The sequence below is a fragment of the Labrus bergylta genome, chromosome 21, assembly GCF_963930695.1.
Source record: "Labrus bergylta chromosome 21, fLabBer1.1, whole genome shotgun sequence".
In the NCBI taxonomy this organism is placed as follows: Eukaryota; Metazoa; Chordata; class Actinopteri; order Labriformes; family Labridae; genus Labrus; species Labrus bergylta.
In genome coordinates, this window is record NC_089215.1 from 12,664,531 (window position 1) to 12,692,054 (window position 27,524).

Here is a 27,524-nt window from a genome sequence, read left to right on the forward strand (position 1 = left end):
GTTTTACGCTGAACGGATTTTATTTTTTATGTTGTGGAGATTTCTTTGCGTACCACCACAGGGAGCCCACGTACCACCGGTGGTACGCGTACCATAGTTTGAGAACCACTGCTCTAAATCATAAAGAAGAAGAGAGTGCGTCCATGCCTCTCGCTGTTGTTTATTTTCTTCTCAGTCATTCTGTAATCTCTGTGTTTTCTTGTATTTAACAAACTGCAGCAGTATAAGATATGTCCTTCGCTCTTCCAGTGTGGCTCGCGGTCCAGGAGGAGCTCCTCGGAAACGGCGGAGCGGACTTCGGGGCTCCGAGCTGTTTTGATGAGTTTGACGACGAAGCTTTGTTCCAGGAGTTCAACCTCAGCAGACCCTGCATCAGTTTCATCCTGGACGCTGCGCGCATCCGCATAAAGAAGTTGGCTCTGAAGAACCCAAGATCAGAGCCTCCCCTTATGAGACAGACACATTCAGCCGTTTTGTCAACACCTTGGGGTACACATCTGTGGTGAGCCAGATCATATGTGACTCTGACGGAAACATACTGAATGTCGAAAAGTGTTGTGTAGGCAGCACGTTTGAGCAGGAGCTGTGGGAGTCGTCTTTCAAAGGGAGGGAAATGGAGGAGGAAATACACGGACCTTTTTGGGTTATTGGTAAGATATTAAACCATACATGAGAACATTTTTTTTACATTTTATTATTATTTATAATTTATTCTGAGTAAGTCATATTACAACATACAACACATACTATGTCCCTTACATCCTTTGAATAGAACCCTACATAACAGCTGTGCAGTTCTTAATATACAGTATTTACAATGTCATCTGTGTTTCAGAGATTGCACATTTTTCTTCATTACATTTTAAGGTTCATCATATATATTAGGGTTTTGTTGTCCAGATGTTAGATTAATTTCATTCTCTTTCTTGTCTTCTTGAAGCAGGGAAAGGCTACAACTTAAGCAAACATGTCCTGACTCCTGTGCCAGAACCTGCAAATGACAGCGAGACCAGCTTCAACGAGGCCCACACAAAGATCCACGACGTCATGCGAACAACGCTCGGCTCCATGAAGAGGCGCTTCAGGTGTTTAAATCAACTTGGTTTTGCACAAGAAAACTCTTTAGGCAAAAAGTCTAATATTATCAAGGCGTGCAGTGTCCTGCACAACATCGCTAAAAAGTTCTCCGTGCCTCCACCATCTGACGCTGGTCAAATCGAGCCCCTGCATCCCGGCAAGCAACGTGGAGAGCCAGATATCAACCCTGAGGCATTAAAGGCCAGACAGAAACTCATCATTGCTAACTTCTTCAAAGTCTCTAGTACCAGAAACCCACCAAGTAAAGGAATCGTTGAGGAGGTTGTGAGAGTAGCAGGTGTGCTGTCTGTTTCAGGAAGCAAAGAAGTTGTAAATGTTGACCCTTGAAGGACAAACACTGGAACCAAAAACTGTTCTAATCTTTGACAGTTTGAGACCAGCTGATGCTGTGCAATAAAGTCTGTACTATTTATTTATTTTATTTTTTTCTAATAAAAAATATTTCATGTCTTGTACAAGTTGAGATCATTGTTTCTGAATGTAATTTTAAAACATTCTTCTGTCCTCAGGAGTGTTTTTCACCCACATGATAGTCATTGTAATATTACACATTAAAGAGGTGATAAGAAAACAAATTAAAATCTTAAGTGTGCTATCCATTTACAGTAAATATACAACATAAACTTTTGTCATTTAAAATTTCAAACCAAACTTTGCATGTAGGATTTGACATTAGCTTTTAAATGAGTTGCACAAAAGACAACAATATAGTTAAGCGTTGCTACTTGTGTGAAACTGCAGGAGTGCAGTGGCATTGGCATATATCATGTACTCATTCTCATATATGTTCTCTGCAGTCCTCTCGTTTTGCTGCAGACTGTCCATGATGCACTGGTGCAAGAAAACATACTGGGACTGAAAAAAAAGGGAAACAACAACAGCTGGTCATTTTAGAAGCACAGCTTTTTGTGAAGGTGCTATAACCACAAAGTAATCTGCCTCTCTCCTTATGTGCTTTTTTTTTTTTTTACCAGTGTTCAGTTGTTAACCACAATCCACTACATGCCTTTGTAGTGGAAAATTATGTAAATAAACATTAGTAAACTTTAGTAAAGTGTTGCCTTCATTATCTTGATTGAAAATGTACACAATAATGTTTGTGTAAGAATGGGGGAGGGGGTAAAGCTTATATGGGGCTAGGTTATAAATGTAACCTTGCCTGGGTTGCTAACAAAGGAAGTGGTATCTGAGCCTGAAACAACGCGAATATATTTACCTTTGTTTGCACCATGTGTGGTCGACTCAGCCTCATCTTGTACACGAAAGCGTTGATGCTAACGGCTCTCTCTTTCTCAAGCTGCTGAAGCATGACATCCAGGGCAATAATGGTGCCTGTCCTCCCTACTCCGGCACTGAAACAAAGACCAGGTGTGTTCATCATCAGGTAGTCCAGATGGTACAAAGAAGATACTTAATAACTTAATGTCACTCACAACTTATATTCAAATTATGTTACAGAAGCTGTCAAATACAATAACAAATAGTTGTATTAAGATATTCAGATGAGTGGATTTTTAGCCATGAAAATAAACTCTCATTTTGTACCTGCAGTGGACCACAGTAGGTGCTCCAGTCCCTTCTCTCTCTATGTGCTGTCTCACCAGTCCTCTGAACTGGATCAGGACCTCTGTGCCCTGTGGAACTCCATGATCAGGCCAGGCGGTGAAGTGAAAATGTTTCACTGTGCGTTCCTCTGAGCTGTTCTTCTGTCAAGGAGAATTGCATGGAGGAATTAAAGTACTGAAAGTCTACGTTGTGGACCATTACAACAATAATAGAATATAAATTAAAATGGTCAAACATCCTCCTCTAGAATGTCAAATGTGCATCCAACCTATTAAGTTCCATCACAAATATTTCACCCATGTTCCGTACATGTTTTACTGTAAATTCCCTTAATATCCAGAAAAGCTCCTTCTGCTCATATCTGATGGTGACCACCAGCTCTCCATACATGTGAGGTTTGCTGTCTCCAGGCCAGTATTGTTCACACTTAGTCTAGGAAAAGGATGCATACAAAAACAAATAAGGGTCATGAAGTCGTTTTAAGGTTTATGCAACAAAAGACCGAAACAATTTGTGCACAGTTGCGCACATAAATTTGAACTATCTGAAAACACGTCAGCCACAAAAGCAGATCATTTACAACCGCTCACGACATTTTAATTTCACCTAGAATAAAATTGGGTTTTAAGTTATTCTGAAAAATACCAGAGGACCCACCTTTCCGCTCTCTTTGCAGTTGGTTACCATGACAATACCTTTCACTCTCTGTTCCCAGATCATTCTCCAGAAATCATTGACTGTGGAGGGCAGAGGGCCCTGAGTGGCAATGTACTCTCTGCTGCTGTTGTAGCCCTGAGGAGAAAGTGTCGAAGCTAATTCTGTAAATCATTCAGTATACAATAATAAAAATTAAAAAAAATGTATTTTTATGCCTACAAATCACATGAAGTCTTCATACATTGATTGAATCCGACTGAAGGTGTACAGATGTTTTTTTGCAACTTGTAGTACTTACAGGCATGTAATTGGCATTAATGTAGCCAGATGTTTCATTGGCATCTGATGAAGTGAGCTTCACCCGACACCAGTCGTCTAGGATGATGTAAAATAACAGAAGATGGTTTAAATGCAACAAACCACAACAAAGTCAAACACCCACAACAAGAATGAGTCAGTGGATCTGAATAATTTTACGAGTCTTGCTGGTGCTTGGCTTACATGGCAGGACGTTGTTGAAGCGATTCCTCGGTTTGTTGTCAAGAAGATTAGCTTCCTTACGTGTCTGCTCTGTACCAACAGGCATGAGGCTCTGCATGAAAGTTGGCATTATAAACAGGGAGTTTTACTGCCTTACCGAAAGAGTGAGAAGAAGAACCAGCAACAATAAGCTTCTTTTATATACCTCATATTCCTGGCTGAAACCTCTGTTGTCATCCACACTTAACTGGTAGAAGTGGTCTGGAAACTTTTCCACAGGAACAGTTCTGGAAGAAGCATGTGAAAAGTAGAATCTGTTTCACTTTGTGTACCTAATGGAAGGTCAGATAACTGACATACACAAATAATACATCAATCTTAAATACAACGTATTTCAACCTAGTAGTTCTCTCTGAAATTCGTTTTATACAAGACCTAATTCTCTCTTTTTTTAGCCACATTAGAGGACAGTGACAGAGTTGTTAACATTAGGAGGGGATGATGACACACAAACTCACATAGGCTTTTCATACTTTTCTGTGGGACCACCAATGAATGTTTTGTTTCTTCTGTTGGAGGAAGAAATGATGCTCAGTAATACAGCCTGATTTAGTACAGTTCAGACAGAGATTCATTTTTCTATAGTCACTAAGGCAGAGCCAACCTGATAATATCTGGTCTTTTCAACAGAATGAATGCAGCCATACAGACCAGAACAGCAAAAAGTAGCACACCCATTACAGACCCTGCAATGACTCCTGCAAAGAGCAAAGTCGGGATTGAATAATAGTAACAGAAGTCAGACACAGCAGAGCAGCTTTTATAACATCAAAGTGATGTAGTCTTCATTTTCCAGTTAGGGTTAAACAAGAGTCATACCAAAGAGCAAAATAACGAGAAAAACGTGAGAATGAAACAAACTGAAAGTTGTGATTTTATACAGAGAAACATACTCCACTTACCCCTCGGATCAGTTTGACATGAAAAAACAAAAGGTGTAGAACTCCTTAAATCTCCAGACAGTGCTGCAACGGACACCTTATATGTTTTGGTAGGTTTGAATTCAGATATTTGGACTTGATGTTCCTCCGTGTCATTCACTATGTGAGTTTTCTCCGCCACGTTCACCTCCACTGCGGTCCACAGTCCAGCTGGTCTGTTCCAGCTGATATGTACTGAATATCCAGCCGCCAAGTACTCACAGTGAGCACTTAAATCTGGAGGAGCTTCAAGAGACAATTGGAAAGATTTACTTTCAGTACAATCAAATCAACACATTACCAACCCATTGTACAAATCAAAAATTTCAAACACAAAAAAATAGATCTATGCATCTCTTTACAAAAGAGTAACATATGTAATAAAGGGTATTTTTCTCTAGTGTCTTGATCTTGTTTCCAGAAACAAGAAAAAGAACAATCACATGAAATGACAGGACGGCTTTCACTATCAATATGCTCTAAATGAAACATACTGTATTTACATCTTTAATAAATTTACTTTTTTGACACAATTCCTGTGCAGTCACAGAGAAAAATGAACATAGTTAATGTAAAAATAGAGATCAGGGGGCGCTGCTAGCCGAGTGGTTAGTGCGTGTGGGCGGCCCAGGTTTGAATTAGACCTGTGGCTCCTTTCGTTCCCCATTTCTGACTCTAGCCACTGTCCTATCTATAAATAAAGGCCCAAAAAGCCCCCAAAATAAACCTTTAAAATAATAGAGATGTATACTTACTGATCGTCAGTGTGTGTTTACACTGTTCAAAGGTTCTGGATTGTTTTTCATATACCAGAAATAGCTTGTAGGTCGCTCCAGGGTAAAGGCCAGTAAACGACACAGTGCTACCTTTGGGACTGGCATGACTGTGTGATTTGTTAGATGCCGTTGCATTTGAGAACAAGCCTTCAACCGTTCCTGTGATCGATGAGTTCGTAACTTTCCAGTCTACAGCTGCACAGTCTATGGCTGAAATGAAAGACAAAATCATTTCAGAGCATTACCTTCAGCTGTTTAAGCCTGCATAAAATAACATTTAAAAGAACCCTAACTCAGGTTTTCAAGAACCAGCACATGTAGGTACTTTTTATTCACAGAACCAAATCTATAACAATAGTTGTGTATTTACTTGTCACTGTGAAGTCTTCAAAAGCAGAGCTGTTGTGTCCAAAGAACTTTGTGGTCACCCTGAATGTATACTCTGTGCCAGGCTTGAGATGGAGGATTTCTTTTAACACCACATCCTCGAGTACTTCTGGATGGTGATCTTCCCCATTTATCTGGAGAGAGTAGGTCCAGTCTTTCCTCACATTCTCCCACACAAGGGTTATTCTGTCCACAGAGCGTTCAGTCACGTTCACTAAAGCCACTGGGGAGGGAACTGATAAAAGAAAAGATTTCACTCATCTTCAGTAAAAAAGAAAAAAGTGGATCTCTGGTCACAGACTTGAGTCAACACATTGAAGACAGATTAATTCACTGTCGATCTTTCTATCTTCTTCCATTTTCAAACACAACGGGCTGACTGAAATCATCTCATGCCCCACTTGAGAGCTCTCAGTTTTTGTGTCTCTCTGAAACACTGACGCTTATCTTATTTCCATTAAAGCTCCTTTCTGGAACTTTAGTGTTGAGTGTTTTGGCAATCCCTGTGGACAAAATGATACTTCTTATCTCTGACTTTGTCCTGTGAATGTGTACGTAGTCTTTTCTGAGGTAAAATCTCATCATCTCACTTTGTTTGACACCTACCCCATGACAGCGGTTAAAAAATATCTCAGAAATAATCAGTTTTCTGGTTGATGATCTTGTGTGATTTTTGTGGGTCTCATAGAGGCATCAGTATTAATTTCAACCTGTTTAAAACCATCTATAAACTCCTCGAGGGAGCTTTAAAATATTTCACTCAAGGATTTCGTCTGCTTCAGATATAAAGTGTACACATTTTCTATGTCACATAGAGCTAAAGTATACAGAAGAAATATGAAACAACTTTTAAAAATATAAACAGCCACATTAAGGAATAGGTAAAAGTCTAATAAGTGGATATAAAGTTACCCAGCTTGCTCTTGTTGTAAGTCTATACAAAGACATGGAACACTTACCCGTGGCTGCAGTGTAGTTAAGTCCGCTGCTTCTGACATCATGAAACAGAGCAAAGAGACTGAAATCATATTTAGTCCCGCTCATAAGTCCAATGATTGTTTTGGTCACAAACTCTTGGTCTTTTGATGCTGTGACGTTTTCCTCAAGTTGATTGTGCACAAGTACATAGTTGAGGATGTTTTCCACTTTTTTCCACCGCAGAGTAATGCTGGTCTCTGTTTGTTCAACTGATATAAGTTCTTCTGTGTTTGGAGGCGCTGGGGTAAAAACAATATGGAGAAGAAACTGTAATGAAATCTAATTTATGATAATAATGGGATATAAAAATGTATTTTTTCTTCTTTTTACTGAAAAACATGTTGGCTATATTAAAGTGTTATTAACAGTTTAAATGTTGTTAGAATATGGGCATATTGTAAGAAAACAATTATTTACCAGTGACCGCTGAGATGGTCGCTCCACTGCTTCGGACATTTTCAAACACAGTGAAGAGAGTGAAGTGGTATATAGTCATACTGGTGAGATTTGAAACTGTTACTAGATTTCCCTCTGATGCAGGGATGTGTATCTCAAATCCATCAAACACAAGTGTATAATTGAGCATGTCATTAACTTTGGTCCACTGCAGAGTGATGCTGGTCTCATTTTGTCCAACTATTGTTATCGCTTCTGTGTTAGGAGGGGCTAGGAAGTAAAGAAACACGAGAAAGGAACACATTTAGAGAAAAAAAAAAAGAAATGTCACAATGTGACAAACTGAGTAAGAGAACAAAGTCTTTACCCCGATTTTATCAGACACTGTCACATATATTCAGAGAGAAACACCCTCTGTTACATGGAAACCCAGATTTGATATAACTGAGTTCTCACCAGGCTTTTGAAGGTTTTTGACAGAGTAAAACATCTTACCTGTGACTGCAGACACTCCTACTCCACTGCTTCGGACATTTTCAAACACAGTGAAGAGAGTGAAGTTGTATCTAGTCATACTGGTGAGATTTGAAACTGTTACTAGATTTCCCTCTGATGCAGGGATGTGTATCTCAGATCCATCAAACACAAGTGTATAATCGAGCATGTCATCAACTTTGGTCCACTGCAGAGTGATGGTGGTCTCATTTTGTCCAACTATTGTTATCGCTTCTGTGTTAGGAGGGGCTAGGAAGTAAAGAAACACGAGAAAGGAACACATTTAGAGAAAAAAAAGGTAATGTCAAAATGTGACAAACTGAGTAAGAGAACAAAGTCTTTACTCCGATTTTATAAGCCACTGTCACATATATTCAGAGAGAAACACCCTCTGTTACATGGAAACCCAGATTTGATATAACTGAGTTCTCACCAGGCTTTTGAAGGTTTTTTACAGAGTAAAACATCTTACCTGTGACTGCAGACACTCTTACTCCACTGCTTTGGACATTTTCAAACACTGCAAACAGACTGAACTGGTATTTAGTCCCACTTGTAAGACCAGAGATTGTGTATTGCTCTGAAACTAGTCCCTCAGCTGTAACGTTTATCTCCATTTCATTATACTTAAGTTTATAATTGAGGATGCCATTAACTTTTTCCCACTGCAGAGTGATGCTGGTCTCGTTTTGTTGCACTGATTTGAAGTCCCCTGGGTTGGGAGGAGCTAGGGTGTCCAAAGAAATGGAGAAGAAACTGTTACAACAGCTTAAATTTGACTTAAGGAATAGTTATCTCTCGCTTAATGTTTTTCAAAAACACAAGTTGCATTCAAACTAATATATCAGCAACAGCAGCTAATAAAAACCTGCATTTAATTCCAAGATTTTATAAGCATAAGCAAAAAAGCAAAGTACATCCACCTCTTACAAAGAAACTTGAATTCAATTTATATGTGTAAAGTGTGCTGTTTTAGCTCCAGGTATAAATATTCTCTTACCAGTGAATGCAGTGATGTGTACTCCTCTGCTTGTGGTATTTTTAAACACAGTGAAGAGGGTGAAGTTGTACTCGGTCATAGTTGTAAGACCTGAGATGTTCCTTTTCACTGGGTTTTCATCTGACACGGTGAATGGTTTCTCATTTGAACCATACTTAATTAGATAGTCATTGTTTTCCACTTTCTCCCACTGTAGAGTTATACTCGTCTCAGTTTCCTCAATGGACTTGAAATTGTCTGCGTTACGAGGCCCTAGGATACAAATACAAGTTTGTTAGCCCTCCTGAATCTATACAATCATCTTGTCTCATTGGCCATTGAAAGTTGAATTCCACAAATATATATATAGAAAAGAATAGAAGAAGAAGAATACTTGAGTCACAATGTTTACTGTTGTAAACCAAAGGTTACTTACGGGTGAACATTTCAACTGATTTTCCACTGCTGTTGAGTCCATCTGATGTAGTGATGACAGTGAAATGATATACTGTCCCAGCTGTCAGATGAGAGACCTCCTTTACAACAGTTTGCTCTCCATTGTTTTGATTGATATATTTCTCCTTGGCACCGTCTTTGTCGTCATATTTTAGGAAATATGTCGGGATGTTGTTGACTTTGTTCCACTTCAGAGTTATACTTGTCTCATCTTGAATCTTCACGGTAACTTCCTCTACGTCATCAGGGGCTGAAAAAATCAAGTTGAAAGTTTTTACAAGAGTAAAACAGTAAGAAGACTTCATTAACCATCGTTCTTCACAGTTATGGTGCTATGGTGTAATTTACAAACGTCTGCTTTATAACAAGCAAACAGACATGTCAACAAAGATAAGGGACAGCAGCTCAGACTTACGTTTAATTGTAGTTGAAATTGTTGTCGGTGTCGTGGCTGTTATCAGAGTTGATGTTGTGTTGGAATCTGTGACACACTGAAAATAGAGATTCATAGTGTGAAAAAGCCAAAGTGTAACAGAGCAATCTATAAAGTTAAGAGAACTGCAATTTAATCTGAGCATCTTCATAAATATACTTTAATCTTATCGATATCATTTTGTATCTATCATACATTTAACAGCAGCCTGACACAGATGTTTAGAAAAACTCTTTTTACAAGTGTGTTACTCTATTTTTAAATCCAGACTGTATACAAGAGACCCTAATGCACATATTTCACAGAAATTGTTACATATTTGAATGGGTCTACCTCTAAATCCAGTGGGAAAAGATGACTACTGCTGAGAAAGAACAATTTCTCATTTGAATATTTCACAATCTGAAAAGGTTCTTCATTCTTTGGTTATGCAAGTCTTGTTTTTTTTTTTTGTGCATACTTATATTTCAGATCTTGTAATTCCACAGTCTAATCTTCATTATGATGCATATCATGCTTTAAATCTTAACTGTGGTTTAGACTCTACAGTTTCTTTTGTTGAGGGGAAACCGTCTCTTCACTAAACATTCACTACTTGATCGCTATCAAAGCAGAAGGTTAAAAAAAAAAATCTTACCCAAAGCAGACACAGGAAGAAGCCCAGCAGCAACTTGTCTGAGATGATTTTGAAGAAAAACAGCTTCATCATTTTGAAGGTAAGCGAAGATTATTAACTTTTTCAATTTGTTTTTTTGTCCCAAGATAAACTTCAAGTTTCTATTTTCAGTACTTTCACTGATGTGTTGACAAAATACAACAACACGTAAGTGTTGTAAAAAATGCCTTCATGCCTGGGCTGAAGCCGTCCAATATTAATTTTATTCCAAAGGTGTTGACTTTTAATTCTCAATCATGTCCTCCCTCTGTAATCTCTGCCCCGCCTATTACTTCCTTATTAACAGTCAAAGTGTCTCAGTTGAGCACTTTTACTGCTGATAATTGCTTTATATTGGCTGAATTTCTATCCCTCCCACTTTCAGGTTAATTGTTGACGAACTTTTCATGCATACAATTCAACCTTTTTAAAAACATGATTATTTAAATGATTTCTTTGTCAAATCACTGTCTTTTCTCTTCAGATGGGGGGGGGGGCTCACAGCACGTTAGATTTGCTTTCTTTGCACTGTCATTGGGGGCAGAGATTAGGTTGACCAAGCAATTACACAAACACACACACACACACACAATTTCAGAATAATGAAAACTTAAAACAAGATTAAATGAAAAAATCATATCTCGTGTCCCATTCGTGTAGTTATGAGAAATCTACATATCTTTGTGTGTGTGTGTGTTTATATACGTATTCTAAAGGAAAAAATATATATGTAGGTAACACAAATGTGCATCATAACATATACAATATATGATGTCCCTTTTGCAATAGCAATAAATCTTTAAACTTTAGTAAGTACATACATGAAACTAGATCAAGTAAATATGAGCAAACTTACTCTTTTCTGCATTAACCCACGAACATATAACTTGAATGTCCAGGCTGCTCCTCTTATGCTCTGCTCTGCAGCATGGAAACCACATGCTTTCTACGGTACGAGCTCATGAGGTCTGAGCAGGCTTGTTAACTCTAGTCAGGCTTTCTCACAGTAGCACAATACAATGTTACACCCAAATGTTTTATTTACTTTTACATACTCTATTAATCCTCCTGTGTCAATGAGAGACATGCTTCTCACACAGATAGGACCGAATTAACTAAACTTAACTATATTGTTGTCTTTTGTGCAACTCATTTAAAAGCTAATGTCAAATCCTACATGCAAAGTTTGGTCTGAAATTTTAAATGACAAAAGTTTATGTTGTATATTTACTTTAAATGGATAGCACACTTAAGATTTTAATTTGTTTTCTTATCACCTCTTTAATGTGTAATATTAGAATGACTATCATGTGGGTGAAAAACACTCCTGAGGACAGAAGAATGTTTTAAAATTACATTCAGAAACAATGATCTCAACTTGTACAAGACATGAAATATTTTTTATTAGAAAAAAATAAAATAAATAAATAGTACAGACTTTATTGCACAGCATCAGCTGGTCTCAAACTGTCAAAGATTAGAACAGTTTTTGGTTCCAGTGTTTGTCCTTCAAGGGTCAACATTTACAACTTCTTTGCTTCCTGAAACAGACAGCACACCTGCTACACTCACAACCTCCTCAACGATTCCTTTACTTGGTGGGTTTCTGCTTCTAGAGACTTTGAGGAAGTTAGCAATGATGAGTTTCTGTCTGGCCTTTAATGCCTCAGGGTTGATATCTGGCTCTCCACGTTGCTTGCCGGGATGCAGGGGCTCGATTTGACTTAAGTTAAGTTCTGTTAACAGATATTCTGTTATTTATTGGAGTTCAGCACACAATCCGCAGCAAGCAGCTGTACATTTACATTTTTAAAACGGCGCCCGGAGAAGCTTCAGTTTTGATGCATGTAGAGACAGCGGAACTTATCGCTCCCCCTCCCTCTCTCTCTCTCTCTCTCTCTCTCTCTCTCTCTCTCTGTAGCTCTGAAGCTGATGTGATTCTGCTCTCTTTTGCTGTCTTAATACTCCGCAGGAGTCAAGAGGGATTTTTTTTTTAAAGGCAGTTTTGCTATGTTGAACACAGAGACTTATAATACAGAGGCTCTGATTGCACCGAGCCTGCGGAGCGCGCACCTTTACTTACTCTCTCTCTTTCTCTCTCCCCCGCTACATCTCTCTCTCTCTCTCTCTCTCTCTCTCTCTCTCTCTCTCTCTCTCTCTCTCTCTCTCAGCAATTTTATGAATAAATGAAAAATTAAATGAGAACAGGTCGGAAATGTACTTGGGCCCAGGTATCGTCTATTAGTGGGAAACACTGGAGACTAAATATTTCCAAACAGGTTGTTGGTATGAAGTTGTCATTTTTATTGTTCTGCACTTTTGTGTGTGCAAGTTCTAACACGAGCCCTTAGTAGGCCTACAGTGTGGCTGCCAGCAGTCAATAATAAATAATATTCTTTTTATGAATTAATTTGCTTCTTGCATGAAATGTGTGTTGAAATAGGCCTACAGTGTATTTTAACCATAATGGTGATACTGGCCAAATATTTTCAGAGGTGGTACGCAGTCTAAAAAGTTTGAGAACCACTGAATTAGAGAGTATTCAAAGCTTTACTATGTCGCCACCCAGTGGACAGGAATACCAACTACAAACTGAACGCTAAAAGAAATAAAATTAGAAACATCATTCCGTAATTGAACTGCAGGCCTATTTACATTGAAAATGTACTTTAGTTCTAAAGTAGTTTTGGAGAAATAAAAAGCACATACAATTGACACAACTTAAATAAAATAACGTAATTTCCTGTCAACATTTAAATTACAGCAGTATACTCACAGTTTGCAGATAATCGTGATGTTCATCAATATTTTTTCATTTTACTCTCAGCCAATTCCATATCGTCTAGCAGAATCATATAAATCACACAAACTGTACAGTATTGTCTTTATGTATTGTTACATGTTACAGTTTATAATGTTGCTAATATGCATCAATCGTTTTATTAAATTTGGTTGTAATGAAAGACATCCATAAAAATGTAACAGAAATCATTATTGCATAGGAGTTTAGTTTGATGTGTAGGCTCTGATGTAACCCGTTTTAAGAGCCGCGAACCGAACGTCCACTTCCTTCCGGTTCGTTGGGGTTAAGATAAGCTAGATAAGAGCATGATAAAAATTAAAAAAGATTTTATTTTTTATATTGTGGAGATTTCTTTGCGTACCACCACAGGGAGCCCACGTACCACCGGTGGTACGCGTACCATAGTTTGAGAACCACTGCTCTAAATCATAAAGAAGAAGAGAGTGCGTCCATGCCTCTCGCTGTTGTTTATTTTCTTCTCAGTCATTCTGTAATCTCTGTGTTTTCTTGTATTTAACAAACTGCAGCAGTATAAGATATGTCCTTCGCTCTTCCAGTGTGGCTCGCGGTCCAGGAGGAGCTCCTCGGAAACGGCGGAGCGGACTTCGGGGCTCCGAGCTGTTTTGATGAGTTTGACGACGAAGCTTTGTTCCAGGAGTTCAACCTCAGCAGACCCTGCATCAGTTTCATCCTGGACGCTGCGCGCATCCGCATAAAGAAGTTGGCTCTGAAGAACCCAAGATCAGAGCCTCCCCTTATGAGACGGACACATTCAGGGGTTTTGTCAACACCTTGGGGTACACATCTGTGGTGAGCCAGATCATATGTGACTCTGACGGAAACATACTGAGAGTCGAAAAGTGTTGTGTAGGCAGCACGTTTGAGCAGGAGCTGTGGGAGTCGTCTTTCAAAGGGAGGGAAATGGAGGAGGAAATACACGGACCTTTGTGGGTTATTGGTAAGATATTAAACCATACACAAGAAAACATTTTTTACAAGTTACTTTTATAATTTATTCTGAGTAAGTCATATTACAACATAAAACACATACTATGCCCCTTACATCCTTTGAATAGAACCCTACACAACAGCTGTGCAGTTCTTAATATACAGTATTTACAATGTCATCTGTGTTTCAGAGATTGCACATTTTTCTTCATTACATTTTAACAAACACTCACTTCTAGTTTGGTGATTGATGTTTCTCGTGTAGGTTCTGATTAAGTTTCTCAACTCGATGTAAAGACTTCAGTCCATTTTAAGGTTCATCATATATATTAGGGTTTTGTTGTCCAGATGTTAGATTAATTTCATTCTCTTTCTTGTCTTTCTTAAAGCAGGGAAAGGCTACAACTTAAGCAAACATGTCCTGACTCCTGTGGCAGAACCTGCAAATGACAGCGAGACCAGCTTCAACGAGGCCCACACAAAGATCCACGACGTCATGCGAACAACGCTCGGCTCCATGAAGAGGCGCTTCAGGTGTTTAAATCAACTCTGTTTTGCACAAGAAAACTCTTTGGCCAAAAAGTCCAATATTATCAAGGCGTGCAGTGTCCTGCACAACATCGCTAAAAAGTTCTCCGTGCCTCCACCATCTGACGCTGGTCAAATCGAGCCCCTCGAGGTTGTGAGTGTAGCAGGTGTGCTGTCTGTTGTACAAAGAAGTTGTAAATGTTGACCCTTGAAGGACAAACACTGGAACCAAAAACTGTTCTAATCTTTGACAGTTTGAGACCAGCTGATGCTGTGCAATAAAGTCTGTACTATTTATTTATTTTTTTCTAATAAAAAATATTTCATGTCTTGTACAAGTTGAGATCATTGTTTCTGAATGTAATTTTAAAACATTCTTCTGTCCTCAGGAGTGTTTTTCACCCACATGATAGTCATTCTAATATTACACATTAAAGAGGTGACAAGAAAACAAATTAAAATCTTAAGTGTGCTATCCATTTACAGTAAATATACAACATAAACTTTTGTCATTTAAAATTTCAAACCAAACTTTGCATGTAGGATTTGACATTAGCTTTTAAATGAGTTGCACAAAAGACAACAATATAGTTAAGCGTTGCTACTTTTGTAAAGCTGCAGGAGTGCAGTGGCATTGGCATATATCATGTCATCATTCTCATATATGTTCTCTGCAGTCCTCTCGTTTTGCTGCAGACTGTCCATGATGCACTGGTGCAAGAAAACATACTGGGACTGAAAAAAAGGGAACAACAACAGCTGGTCATTTTAGAAGCACAGCTTTTTGTGAAGGTGCTATAACCACAAAGTAATCTGCCTCTCTCCTTATGTGCTTTTTTTTTTTTTTACCAGTGTTCAGTTGTTAACCACAATCCACTACATGCCTTTGTAGTGGAAAATTATGTAAATAAACATTAGTAAACTTTAGTAAAGTGTTGCCTTCATTATCTTGATTGAAAATGTACACAATAATGTCTGTGTAAGAATGGGGGAGGGGGTAAAGCTTATATGGGGCTAGGTTATAAATGTAACCTTGCCTGGGTTGCTAACAAAGGAAGTGGTATCTGAGCCTGAAACAACGCGAATATATTTACCTTTGTTTGCACCATGTGTGGTCGACTCAGCCTCATCTTGTGCACGAAAGCGTTGATGCTAACGGCTCTCTCTTTCTCAAGCTGCTGAAGCATGACATCCAGGGCAATAATGGTGCCTGTCCTCCCTACTCCGGTACTGAAACAAAGACCAGGTGTGTTCATCATCAGGTAGTCCAGATGGTACAAAGAAGATACTTAACTTCATGTCACTCACAACTTATATTCAAATTATGTTACAGAAGCTGTCAAATACAATAATAAATAGTTTAAGTATAGTATTAAGTATTAAGATATTCAGATGAGTGGATTTTTAGTCATGAAAATAAACTCTCATTTTGTACCTGCAGTGGACCACAGTAGGTGCTCCAGTCCCTTCTCTCTCTATGTGCTGTCTCACCAGTCCTCTGAACTGGATCAGGACCTCTGTGCCCTGTGGAACTCCATGATCAGGCCAGGCGGTGAAGTGAAAATGTTTCACTGTGCGTTCCTCTGAGCTGTTCTTCTGTCAAGGAGAATTGCGTGGAGGAATTAAAGTACTGAAAGTCTACGTTGTGGACCAATACAACAATAATATAATATATATCAAAATGGTGAAACACCCTCCTCTAGAAGGTCAAATGTGCATCCAACCTATTAAGTTCCATCACAAATATTTCACCCATGTTCCGTACATGTTTTACTGTAAATTCCCTTAATATCCAGAAAAGCTCCTTCTGCTCATATCTGATGGTGACCACCAGCTCTCCATACATGTGAGGTTTGCTGTCTCCAGGCCAGTATTGTTCACACTTAGCCTAGGAAAAGGATGCATACAAAAACAAATAAGGGTCATGAAGTCGTTTTAAGGTTTATGCAACAAAAGACCGAAACAATTTGTGCACAGTTGCGCACATAGATTTGAACTATCTGAAAACATGTCAGCCACAAAAGCAGATCATTTACAACCGCTCACGACATTTTAATTTCACCTAGAATAAAATTGGGTTTTAAGTTATTCTGAAAAATACCAGAGGACCCACCTTTCCGCTCTCTTTGCAGTTGGTTACCATGACAATACCTTTCACTCTCTGTTCCCAGATCATTCTCCAGAAATCATTGACTGTGGAGGGCAGAGGGCCCTGAGTGGCAATGTACTCTCTGCTGCTGTTGTAGCCCTGAGGAGAAAGTGTCGAAGCTAATTCTGTAAATCATTCAGTATACAATAATTAAAAATAAAAAAAAATGTATTTTTATGCCTACAAATCACATGAAGTCTTCATACATTGATTGAATCCGACTGAAGGTGTACAGATGTTTTTTGCAACTTGTAGTACTTACAGGCATGTAATTGGCATTAATGTAGCCAGATGTTTCATTGGCATCTGATGAAGTGAGCTTCACCCGACACCAGTCGTCTAGGATGATGTAAAATAACAGAAGATGGTTTAAATGCAACAAACCACAACAAAGTCAAACACCCACAACAAGAATGAGTCAGTGGATCTGAATAATTTTACGAGTCTTGCTGGTGCTTGGCTTACATGGCAGGACGTTGTTGAAGCGATTCCTCGGTTTGTTGTCAAGAAGATTAGCTTCCTTACGTGTCTGCTCTGTACCAACAGGCATGAGGCTCTGCATGAAAGTTGGCATTATAAACAGGGAGTTTTACTGCCTTACCGAAAGAGTGAGAAGAAGAACCAGCAACAATAAGCTTCTTTTATATACCTCATATTCCTGGCTGAAACCTCTGTTGTCATCCACACTTAACTGGTAGAAGTGGTCTGGAAACTTTTCCACAGGAACAGTTCTGGAAGAAGCATGTGAAAAGTAGAATCTGTTTCACTTTGTGTACCTAATGGAAGGTAAGATAACTGACATAAACAAATAATACATCAATCTTAAATACAACGTATTTCAACCCAGTAGTTCTCTCTGAAATTCATTTTATACGAGACCTAATTCTCTCTTTTGTTAGCCACATTAGAGGACAGTGACAGAGTTGTTAACATTAGGAGGAGATGATGACACACAAACTTACTTAGGCTTTTCATCCTTTTCTGTGGGACCACCAATGAATGTTTTGTTTCTCCTGTTGGAGGAAGAAATGATGCTCAGTAATACAGCCTGATTTAGTACAGTTCAGACAGAGATTCATTTTTCTATAGTCACTAAGGCAGAGCCAACCTGATAATATCTGGTCTTTTCAACAGAATGAATGCAGCCATACAGACCAGAACAGCAAAAAGTAGCACACCCATTACAGACCTTGCAATGACTCCTGCAAAGAGCAAAGTCGGGATTGAATAATAGTAACAGAAGTCAGACACAGCAGAGCAGCTTTTATAACATCAAAGTGATGTAGTCTTCATTTTCCAGTTAGGGTTAAACAAGAGTCAAACCAAGAGCAAAATAACGAGAAAAACGTGAGAATGAAACAAACTGAAAGTTGTGATTTTATACAGAGAAACATACTCCACTTACCCCTCGGATCAGTTTGACATGAAAAAACAAAAGGTGTAGAACTCCTTAAATCTCCAGACAGTGCTGCAACGGACACCTTATATGTTTTGGTAGGTTTGAATTCAGATATTTGGACTTGATGTTCCTCCGTGTCATTCACTATGTGAGTTTTCTCCGCCACGTTCACCTCCACTGCGGTCCACAGTCCAGCTGGTCTGTTCCAGCTGATATGTACTGAATATCCAGCCGCCAAGTACTCACAGTGAGCACTTAAATCTGGAGGAGCTTCAAGAGACAATTGGAAAGATTTACTTTCAGTACAATCAAATCAACACATTACCAACCCATTGTACAAATCAAAAATTTCAAACACAAAAAAATAGATCTATGCATCTCTTTACAAAAGAGTAACATATGTAATAAAGGGTATTTTTCTCTAGTGTCTTGATCTTGTTTCCAGAAACAAGAAAAAGAACAATCACATGAAATGACAGGACGGCTTTCACTATCAATATGCTCTAAATGAAACATACTGTATTTACATCTTTAATAAATTTACTTTTTTGACACAATTCCTGTGCAGTCACAGAGAAAAATGAACATAGTTAATGTAAAAATAGAGATCAGGGGGCGCTGCTAGCCGAGTGGTTAGTGCGTGTGGGCGGCCCAGGTTTGAATTAGACCTGTGGCTCCTTTCGTTCCCCATTTCTGACTCTAGCCACTGTCCTATCTATAAATAAAGGCCCAAAAAGCCCCAAAAATAAACCTTTAAAATAATAGAGATGTATACTTACTGATCGTCAGTGTGTGTTTACACTGTTCAAAGGTTCTGGATTGTTTTTCATATATCAGAAATAGCTTGTAGGTCGCTCCAGGGTAAAGGCCAGTAAACGACACAGTGCTACCTTTGGGACTGACATGACTGTGTGATTTGTTAGATGCCGTTGCATTTGAGAACAAGCCTTCAACCGTTCCTGTGATCGATGAGTTCGTAACTTTCCAGTCTACAGCTGCACAGTCTATGGCTGAAATGAAAGACAAAATCATTTCAGAGCATTACCTTCAGCTGTTTAAGCCTGCATAAAATAACATTTAAAAGAACCCTAACTCAGGTTTTCAAGAACCAGCACATGTAGGTACTTTTTATTCACAGAACCAAATCTATAACAATAGTTGTGTATTTACTTGTCACTGTGAAGTCTTCAAAAGCAGAGCTGTTGTGTCCAAAGAACTTTGTGGTCACCCTGAATGTATACTCTGTGCCAGGCTTGAGACGGAGGATTTCTTTTAACACCACATCCTCGAGTACTTCTGGATGGTGATCTTCCCCATTTATCTGGAGAGTGTAGGTCCAGTCTTTCCTCACATTCTCCCACACAAGGGTTATTCTGTCCACAGAGCGTTCAGTCACGTTCACTAAAGCCACTGGGGAGGGAACTGATAAAAGAAAAGATTTCACTCATCTTCAGTAAAAAAGAAAAAAGTGGATCTCTGGTCACAGACTTGAGTCAACACATTGAAGACAAATTAATTCACTGTCGATCTTTCTATCTTCTTCCATTTTAAAACACAACGGGCTGACTGAAATCATCTCATGCCCCACTTGAGAGCTCTCAGTTTTTGTGTCTCTCTGAAACACTGACGCTTATCTTATTTCCATTAAAGCTCCTTTCTGGAACTTTAGTGTTGAGTGTTTTGGCAATCCCTGTGGACAAAATGATACTTCTTATCTCTGACTTTGTCCTGTGAATGTGTACGTAGTCTTTTCTGAGGTAAAATCTCATCATCTCACTTTGTTTGACACCTACCCCATGACAGCGGTTAAAAAATATCTCAGAAATAATCAGTTTTCTGGTTGATGATCTTGTGTGATTTTTGTGGGTCTCATAGAGGCATCAGTATTAATTTCAACCTGTTTAAAACCATCTATAAACTCCTCGAGGGAGCTTTAAAATATTTCACTCAAGGATTTCGTCCGCTTCAGATATAAAGTGTACACATTTTCGATGTCACATAGAGCTAAAATATACAGAGAAAATGAAATAGACATATGAAACAACTTTCAAAAATATAAACAGCCACATTAAGGAATAGGTAAAAGTCTAATAAGTGGATATAAAGTTACCCAGCTTGCTCTTGTTGTAAGTCTATACAAAGACATGGAACACTTACCCGTGGCTGCAGTGTAGTTAAGTCCGCTGCTTCTGACATCATGAAACAGAGCAAAGAGACTGAAATCATATTTAGTCCCGCTCATAAGTCCAATGATTGTTTTGGTCACAAACTCTTCTTTTGATGCTGTGACGTTTTCCTCAAGTTGATTGTGCACAAGTACATAGTTGAGGATGTTTTCCACTTTTTTCCACCGCAGAGTAATGCTGGTCTCTGTTTGTTCAACTGATTTAAGTTCTTTGATTGGAGGCGCTGGGGAAAAAACAATATGGAGAAGAAACTGTAATGAAATCTAATTTATGATAATAATAGGATATAAAAATGTATTTTTTCTTCTTCTTACTGAAAAACATGTTGGCTATATTAAAGTGTTATTAACAGTTAAAATGTTGTTAGAATATGGGCATATTGTAAGAAAACAATTATTTACCAGTGACCGCTGAGATGGTCGCTCCACTGCTTTGGACATTTTCAAACACAGTGAAGAGAGTGAAGTGGTATATAGTCATACTGGTGAGATTTGAAACTGTTGTTAGATTTCCCTCTGATGCAGGGATGTGTATCTCAAATCCATCAAACACAAGTGTATAATTGAGCATGTCATCAACTTTGGTCCACTGCAGAGTGATGCTGGTCTCATTTTGTCCAACTACTGTTATCGCTTCTGTGTTAGGAGGGGCTAGGAAGTAAAGAAACACGAGAAAGGAACACATTTAGAGAAAAAAAAGGTAATGTCAGAATGTGACAAACTGAGTAAGAGAACAAAGTCTTTACTCCGATTTTATAAGACACTGTCACATATATTCAGAGAGAAACACCCTCTGTTACATGGAAACCCAGATTTGATATAACTGAGTTCTCACCAGGCTTTTGAAGGTTTTTTACAGAGTAAAACGTCTTACCTGTGACTGCAGACACTCTTACTCCACTGCTTTGGACATTTTCAAACACAGTGAAGAGAGTGAAGTGGTATATAGTCATACTGGTGAGATTTGAAACTGTTGTTAGATTTCCCTCTGATGCAGGGATGTGTATCTCAGATCCATCAAACACAAGTGTATAATTGAGCATGTCATCAACTTTGGTCCACTGCAGAGTGATGCTGGTCTCAGTTTGTCCAACTATTGTTATTGCTTCTGTGTCAGGAGGGGCTAGGAAGTAAAGAAACACGAGAAAGGAACACATTTAGAGAAAAAAAAAAGAAATTTCAGAATGTGACAAACTGAGTAAGAGAACAAAGTCTTTACTCCGATTTTATAAGACACTGTCACATATATTCAGAGAGAAACACCCTCTGTTACATATTGAGTTCTCACCAGGCTTTTGAAGGTTTTTTACAAAGTAAAACATCTTACCTGTGACTGCAGACACTCTTACTCCACTGCTTCGGACATTTTCAAACACTGCAAACAGACTGAACTGGTATTTAGTCCCACTTGTAAGACCAGAGATTGTGTATTGCTCTGAAACTAGTCCCTCAGCTGCAACGTTTATCTCCGTTTCATTATACTTAAGTGTATAATTGAGGATGCCATTAACTTTTTCCCACTGCAGAGTGATGCTGGTCTCGTTTTGTTGCACTGATTTGAAGTCCCCTGGGTTGGGAGGAGCTAGGGTGTCCAAAGAAATGGAGAAGAAACTGTTAAATTTGACTTAAGGAATGGTTATCTCTCGCTTAATGTTTTTCAAAAACACAAGTTGCATTCAAACTAATATATCAGCAACAGCAGCTAATAAAAACCTGCATTTAATTCCAAGATTGTATAAGCATAAGCAAAAAAGCAAAGTACATCCACCTCTTACAAAGAAACTTGAATTCAATTTATATGTGTAAAGTGTGCTGTTTTAGCTCCAGGTATAAATATTCTCTTACCAGTGAATGCAATGATGTGTACTCCTCTGCTTGTGGTATTTTTAAACACAGTGAAGAGGGTGAAGTTGTACTCGGTCATAGTTGTGAGACCTGAGATGTTCCTTTTCACTGGGTTTTCATCTAACACGGTGAATGGTTTCTCATTTGAACCATACTTAATTAGATAGTCATTGTTTTCCACTTTCTCCCACTGTAGAGTTATACTCGTCTCAGTTTCCTCAATGGACTTGAAATTGTCTGCGTTACGAGGCCCTAGGATACAAATACAAGTTTGTTAGCCCTCCTGAATCTATACAATCATCTTGTCTCATTGGCCATTGAAAGTTGAATTCCACAAATATATATATAGAAAAGAATAGAAGAAGAAGAATACTTGAGTCACAATGTTTACAGTTGTAAACCAAAGGTTACTTACGGGTGAACGTTTCAACTGATTTTCCACTGCTGTTGAGTCCATCTGATGTAGTGATGACAGTGAAATGATATACTGTCCCAGCTGTCAGATGAGAGACCTCCTTTACAACAGCTAGCTCTCCATTGGTTTGATTGATATATTTCTCCTTGGCACCGTCTTTGTCGTCATATTTTAGGAAATATGTCGGGAGGTTGTTGACTTTGTTCCACGTCAGAGTTATACTTGTCTCATCTTGAATCTTCACGGTAACTTCCTCTACGTCATCAGGGGCTGAAAAAAAATCAAGTTGAAAGTTTTTACAAGAGTAAAACAGTAAGAAGACTTCATTAACCATCGTTCTTCACAGTTATGGTGCTATGGTGTAATTCACAAACGTCTGCTTTATTACAAGCAAACAGACATGTCAACAAAGTGCTTACTGTAATGAAATCTAATTTATGATAATAATGGGATATAAAAATGTATTTTTCCTTCTTTTTACTGAAAAACATGTTGGCTATATTAAAGTGTTATTAACAGTTAAAATGTTGTTAGAATATGGGCATATTGTAAGAAAACAATTATTTACCAGTGACCGCTGAGATGGTCGCTCCACTGCTTCGGACATTTTCAAACACAGTGAAGAGAGTGAAGTGGTATCTAGTCATACTGGTGAGATTTGAAACTGTTACTAGATTTCTCTCTGATGCAGGGATGTGTATCTCAGATCCATCAAACACAAGTGTATAATTGAGCATGTCATCAACTTTGGTCCACTGCAGAGTGATGGTGGTCTCATTTTGTCCAACTATTGTTATCGCTTCTGTGTTAGGAGGGGCTAGGAAGTAAAGAAACATGAGAAAGGAACACATTTAGAGAAAAAAAAGGTAATGTCAAAATGTGACAAACTGAGTAAGAGAACAAAGTCTTTACTCCGATTTTATAAGCCACTGTCACATATATTCAGAGAGAAACACCCTCTGTTACATGGAAACCCAGATTTGATATAACTGAGTTCTCACCAGGCTTTTGAAGGTTTTTTACAAAGTAAAACATCTTACCTGTGACTGCAGACACTCTTACTCCACTGCTTTGGACATTTTCAAACACTGCAAACAGACTGAACTGGTATTTAGTCCCACTTGTAAGACCAGAGATTGTGTATTGCTCTGAAACTAGTCCCTCAGCTGTAACGTTTATCTCCATTTTATTATACTTAAGTTTATAATTGAGGATGCCATTAACTTTTTCCCACTGCAGAGTGATGCTGGTCTCGTTTTGTTGCACTGATTTGAAGTCCCCTGGGTTGGGAGGAGCTAGGGTGTCCAAAGAAATGGAGAAGAAACTGTTACAACAGCTTAAATTTGACTTAAGGAATGGTTATCTCTCGCTTAATGTTTTTCAAAAACACAAGTTGCATTCAAACTAATATATCAGCAACAGCAGCTAATAAAAACCTGCATTTAATTCCAAGATTTTATAAGCATAAGCAAAAAAGCAAAGTACATCCACCTCTTACAAAGAAACTTGAATTCAATTTATATGTGTAAAGTGTGCTGTTTTAGCTCCAGTTATAAATATTCTCTTACCAGTGAATGCAATGATGTGTACTCCTCTGCTTGTGGTATTTTTAAACACAGTGAAGAGGGTGAAGTTGTACTCGGTCATAGTTGTGAGACCTGAGATGTTCCTTTTCACTGGGTTTTCATCTGACACGGTGAATGGTTTCTCATTTGAACCATACTTAATTAGATAGTCATTGTTTTCCACTTTCTCCCACTGTAGAGTTATACTCGTCTCAGTTTCCTCAATGGACTTGAAATTGTCTGCGTTACGAGGCCCTAGGATACAAATACAAGTTTGTTAGCCCTCCTGAATCTATACAATCATCTTGTCTCATTGGCCATTGAAAGTTGAATTCCACAAATATATATATAGAAAAGAATAGAAGAAGAAGAATACTTGAGTCACAATGTTTACAGTTGTAAACCAAAGGTTACTTACGGGTGAACGTTTCAACTGATTTTCCACTGCTGTTGAGTCCATCTGATGTAGTGATAACAGTGAAATGATATACTGTCCCAGCTGTCAGATGAGAGACCTCCTTTACAACAGCTTGCTCTCCATTGTTTTGATTGATATATTTCTCCTTGGCACCGTCTTTGTCGTCATATTTTAGGAAATATGTCGGGATGTTGTTGACTTTGTTCCACTTCAGAGTTATACTTGTCTCATCTTGAATCTTCACGGTAACTTCCTCTACGTCATCAGGGGCTGAAAAAAAATCAAGTTGAAAGTTTTTACAAGAGTAAAACAGTAAGAAGACTTCATTAACCATCGTTCTTCACAGTTATGGTGCTATGGTGTAATTCACAAACGTCTGCTTTATAACAAGCAAACAGACATGTCAACAAAGATAAGGGACAGCAGCTCAGACTTACGTTTAATTGTAGTTGAAATTGTTGTCGGAGTCGTGGCTGTTATCAGAGTTGATGTTGTGTTGGAATCTGTGACACACTGAAAATAGAGATTCATAGTGTGAAAAAGCCAAAGTGTAACAGAGCAATCTATAAAGTTAAGAGAACTGCAATTTAATCTGAGCATCTTCATAAATATACTTTAATCTTATCGATATCATTTTGTATCTATCATACATTTAACAGCAGCCTGACACAGATGTTTAGAAAAACTCTTTTTACAAGTGTGTTACTCTATTTTTTAAATCCAGACTGTATACAAGAGACCCTAATGCACATATTTCACAGAAATTGTTACATATTTGAATGGGTCTACCTCTAAATCCAGTGGGAAAAGATGACTACTGCTGAGAAAGAACAATTTCTCATTTGAATATTTCACAATCTGAAAAGGTTCTTCATTCTCAGGTTATGCAAGTCTTGTTTTTGTTTTTTTGTGCATACTTATATTTCAAATCTTGTAATTCCACAGTCTAATCTTCATTATGATGCATATCATGCTCTAAATCTTAACTGTGGTTTAGACTCTACAGTTTCTTTTGTTGAGGGGAAACCGTCTCTTCACTAAACATTCACTACTTGATCGCTATCAAAGCAGGTTAAAAAAAAAAAAGCTTACCCAAAGCAGACACAGGAAGAAGCCCAGCAGCAACTTGTCTGAGATGATTTTGAAGAAAAACGGCTTCATCATTTTGAAGGTAAGCGAAGATTATTAACTTTTTCAATTTGTTTTTTTGTCCCAAGATAAACTTCAAGTTTCTATTTTCAGTACTTTCACTGATGTGTTGACAAAATACAACAACACGTAAGTGTTGTAAAAAATGCCTTCATGCCTGGGCTGAAGCCGTCCAATATTAATTTTATTCCAAAGGTGTTGACTTTTAATTCTCAATCATGTCCTCCCTCTGTAATCTCTGCCCCGCCTATTACTTCCTTATTAACAGTCAAAGTGTCTCAGTTGAGCACTTTTACTGCTGATAATTGCTTTATATTGGCTGAATTTCTATCCTTCCCACTTTCAGGTTAATTGTTGACGAACTTTTCATGCATACAATTAAACCTTTTTAAAAACATGATTATTTTAATGATTTCTTTGTCAAATCACTGTCTTTTCTCTTCAGATGGGGGGGGGGGGGGGCTCACAGCACCTTAGATTTGCTTTCTTTGCACTGTCATTGGGGGCAGAGATTAGGTTGACCAAGCAATTACACACACACACACACACACAATTTCAGAATAATGAAAACTTAAAACAAGATTAAATGAAAAAATCATATCTCGTGTCCCATTCGTGTAGTTATGAGAAATCTACGTATCTTTGTGTGTATGTGTGTTTATATACGTATTCTAAAGGAAAAAATATATATGTAGGTAACACAAATGTGCATCATAACATATACAATATACGATGTCCCTTTTGCAATAGCAATAAATCTTAAAACTTTAGTAAGTACATACATGAAACTAGATCAAGTAAATATGAGCAAACTTACTCTTTTCTGCATTAACCCACGAACATATAACTTGAATGTCCAGGCTGCTCCTCTTATGCTCTGCTCTGCAGCATGGAAACCACATGCTTTCTACGGTACGAGCTCATGAGGTCTGAGCAGGCTTGTTAACTCCATTCAGGCTTTCTCACAGTAGTACAATACAATGTTACACCCAAATGTTTTATTTACTTTTCCATACTCTATTAATCCTCCTGTGTCAATGAGAGACATGCTTCTCACACAGATAGGACCGAATTAACTAAACTTAACTATATTGTTGTCTTTTGTGCAACTCATTTAAAAGCTAATGTAAAATCCTACATGCAAAGTTTGGTCTGAAATTTTAAATGACAAAAGTTTATGTTGTATATTTACTGTAAATGGATAGCACACTTAAGATTTTAATTTGTTTTCTTATCACCTCTTTAATGTGTAATATTAGAATGACTATCATGTGGGTGAAAAACACTCCTGAGGACAGAAGAATGTTTTAAAATTACATTCAGAAACAATGATCTCAACTTGTACAAGACATGAAATATTTTTTATTAGAAAAAAATAAAATAAATAAATAGTACAGACTTTATTGCACAGCATCAGCTGGTCTCAAACTGTCAAAGATTAGAACAGTTTTTGGTTCCAGTGTTTGTCCTTCAAGGGTCAACATTTACAACTTCTTTGCTTCCTGAAACAGACAGCACACCTGTTACACTCACAACCTCCTCAGCGATTTTTTACTTGGTGGGTTTCTGCTTCTAGAGACTTTGAGGAAGTTAGCAATGATGAGTTTCTGTCTGGCCTTTAATGCCTCAGGGTTGATATCTGGCTCTCCACGTTGCTTGCCGGGATGCAGGGGCTCGATTTGACTTCAGTTAAGTTCTGTTAACAGATATTCTGTTATTTATTGGAGTTCAGCACACAATCCGCAGCAAGCAGCTGTACATTTACACTTTTAAAACGACGCCCG

At 38.1% G+C, this 27,524-nt stretch overlaps 2 protein-coding genes and 2 pseudogenes across 4 annotated transcripts; 2 read left to right on the forward strand and 2 right to left on the reverse strand.

The window, feature by feature from the left end:
* Positions 1 to 1,561, forward strand: LOC114920455 (putative nuclease HARBI1; annotated as a pseudogene).
* Positions 1,498 to 11,292, reverse strand: LOC109987522 (receptor-type tyrosine-protein phosphatase H-like). Of its 2 annotated transcripts, XM_065949325.1 has the most exons (22): positions 11,193 to 11,292; positions 10,319 to 10,356; positions 9,664 to 9,739; positions 9,229 to 9,498; positions 8,814 to 9,065; positions 8,286 to 8,540; positions 7,814 to 8,062; positions 7,340 to 7,588; positions 6,904 to 7,161; positions 5,928 to 6,179; positions 5,537 to 5,767; positions 4,764 to 5,027; positions 4,466 to 4,559; positions 4,320 to 4,370; positions 4,007 to 4,088; positions 3,823 to 3,913; positions 3,620 to 3,696; positions 3,322 to 3,456; positions 2,974 to 3,096; positions 2,644 to 2,804; positions 2,315 to 2,450; positions 1,498 to 1,953 (listed from the first exon to the last, which is right to left on the reverse strand). In XM_065949325.1, exons 1-22 carry the CDS (start codon positions 11,275 to 11,277, stop codon positions 1,810 to 1,812), a joined length of 3,573 nt encoding a protein of 1,190 aa, XP_065805397.1. In that variant the 5' UTR covers positions 11,278 to 11,292; the 3' UTR covers positions 1,498 to 1,809. The 2 variants fall into 2 exon arrangements, with proteins under 2 accessions (XP_065805397.1, XP_065805398.1); XM_065949326.1 differs by lacking the exon at positions 7,814 to 8,062.
* A 1,281-nt stretch (positions 11,293 to 12,573) lies between these two features.
* LOC136177264 (putative nuclease HARBI1) lies at positions 12,574 to 14,820 on the forward strand (annotated as a pseudogene).
* LOC136176985 (receptor-type tyrosine-protein phosphatase H-like) lies at positions 14,141 to 25,953 on the reverse strand. Of its 2 annotated transcripts, XM_065949323.1 has the most exons (25): positions 25,684 to 25,953; positions 25,029 to 25,104; positions 24,592 to 24,861; positions 24,177 to 24,428; positions 23,649 to 23,903; positions 23,177 to 23,425; positions 22,609 to 22,878; positions 22,194 to 22,445; positions 21,676 to 21,930; positions 21,223 to 21,471; positions 20,751 to 20,999; positions 20,321 to 20,572; positions 19,334 to 19,585; positions 18,943 to 19,173; positions 18,170 to 18,433; positions 17,873 to 17,966; positions 17,727 to 17,777; positions 17,414 to 17,495; positions 17,230 to 17,320; positions 17,027 to 17,103; positions 16,729 to 16,863; positions 16,381 to 16,503; positions 16,051 to 16,211; positions 15,710 to 15,845; positions 14,141 to 15,350 (listed from the first exon to the last, which is right to left on the reverse strand). In XM_065949323.1, exons 1-25 carry the CDS (start codon positions 25,753 to 25,755, stop codon positions 15,207 to 15,209), a joined length of 4,542 nt encoding a protein of 1,513 aa, XP_065805395.1. In that variant the 5' UTR covers positions 25,756 to 25,953; the 3' UTR covers positions 14,141 to 15,206. The 2 variants fall into 2 exon arrangements, with proteins under 2 accessions (XP_065805395.1, XP_065805396.1); XM_065949324.1 differs by lacking the exons at positions 23,177 to 23,425; positions 23,649 to 23,903; positions 24,177 to 24,428; positions 24,592 to 24,861 and having other exon boundaries at positions 25,684 to 25,948.
* Positions 25,954 to 27,524: the final 1,571 nt, after the last annotated feature.

What these genes read in the sequence shown, in the direction of transcription:
- LOC109987522 (XM_065949325.1), bottom strand. Translation starts at nt 11,277, where the DNA reads ATGTGGTTTCCATGCTGCAGAGCAGAGCATAAGAGGAGCAGCCTGGAC. An exon ending in AGGAGTGTCTGCAGTCACAG is followed by an intron (nt 7,589 to 7,813) that starts GTAAGATGTTTT and finishes TTTACTTCCTAG; the next exon opens with CCCCTCCTAACACAGAAGCG. An exon ending in ACTGCAAAGAGAGCGGAAAG is followed by an intron (nt 3,097 to 3,321) that starts GTGGGTCCTCTG and finishes TCCTTTTCCTAG; the next exon opens with ACTAAGTGTGAACAATACTG.
- LOC136176985 (XM_065949323.1), bottom strand. Translation starts at nt 25,755, where the DNA reads ATGATGAAGCCGTTTTTCTTCAAAATCATCTCAGACAAGTTGCTGCTG. An exon ending in TGAAGACTTCACAGTGACAA is followed by an intron (nt 19,174 to 19,333) that starts GTAAATACACAA and finishes CTTTCATTTCAG; the next exon opens with CCATAGACTGTGCAGCTGTA. An exon ending in ATGTCAAACTGATCCGAGGG is followed by an intron (nt 17,967 to 18,169) that starts GTAAGTGGAGTA and finishes TGCTCTTTGCAG; the next exon opens with GAGTCATTGCAAGGTCTGTA.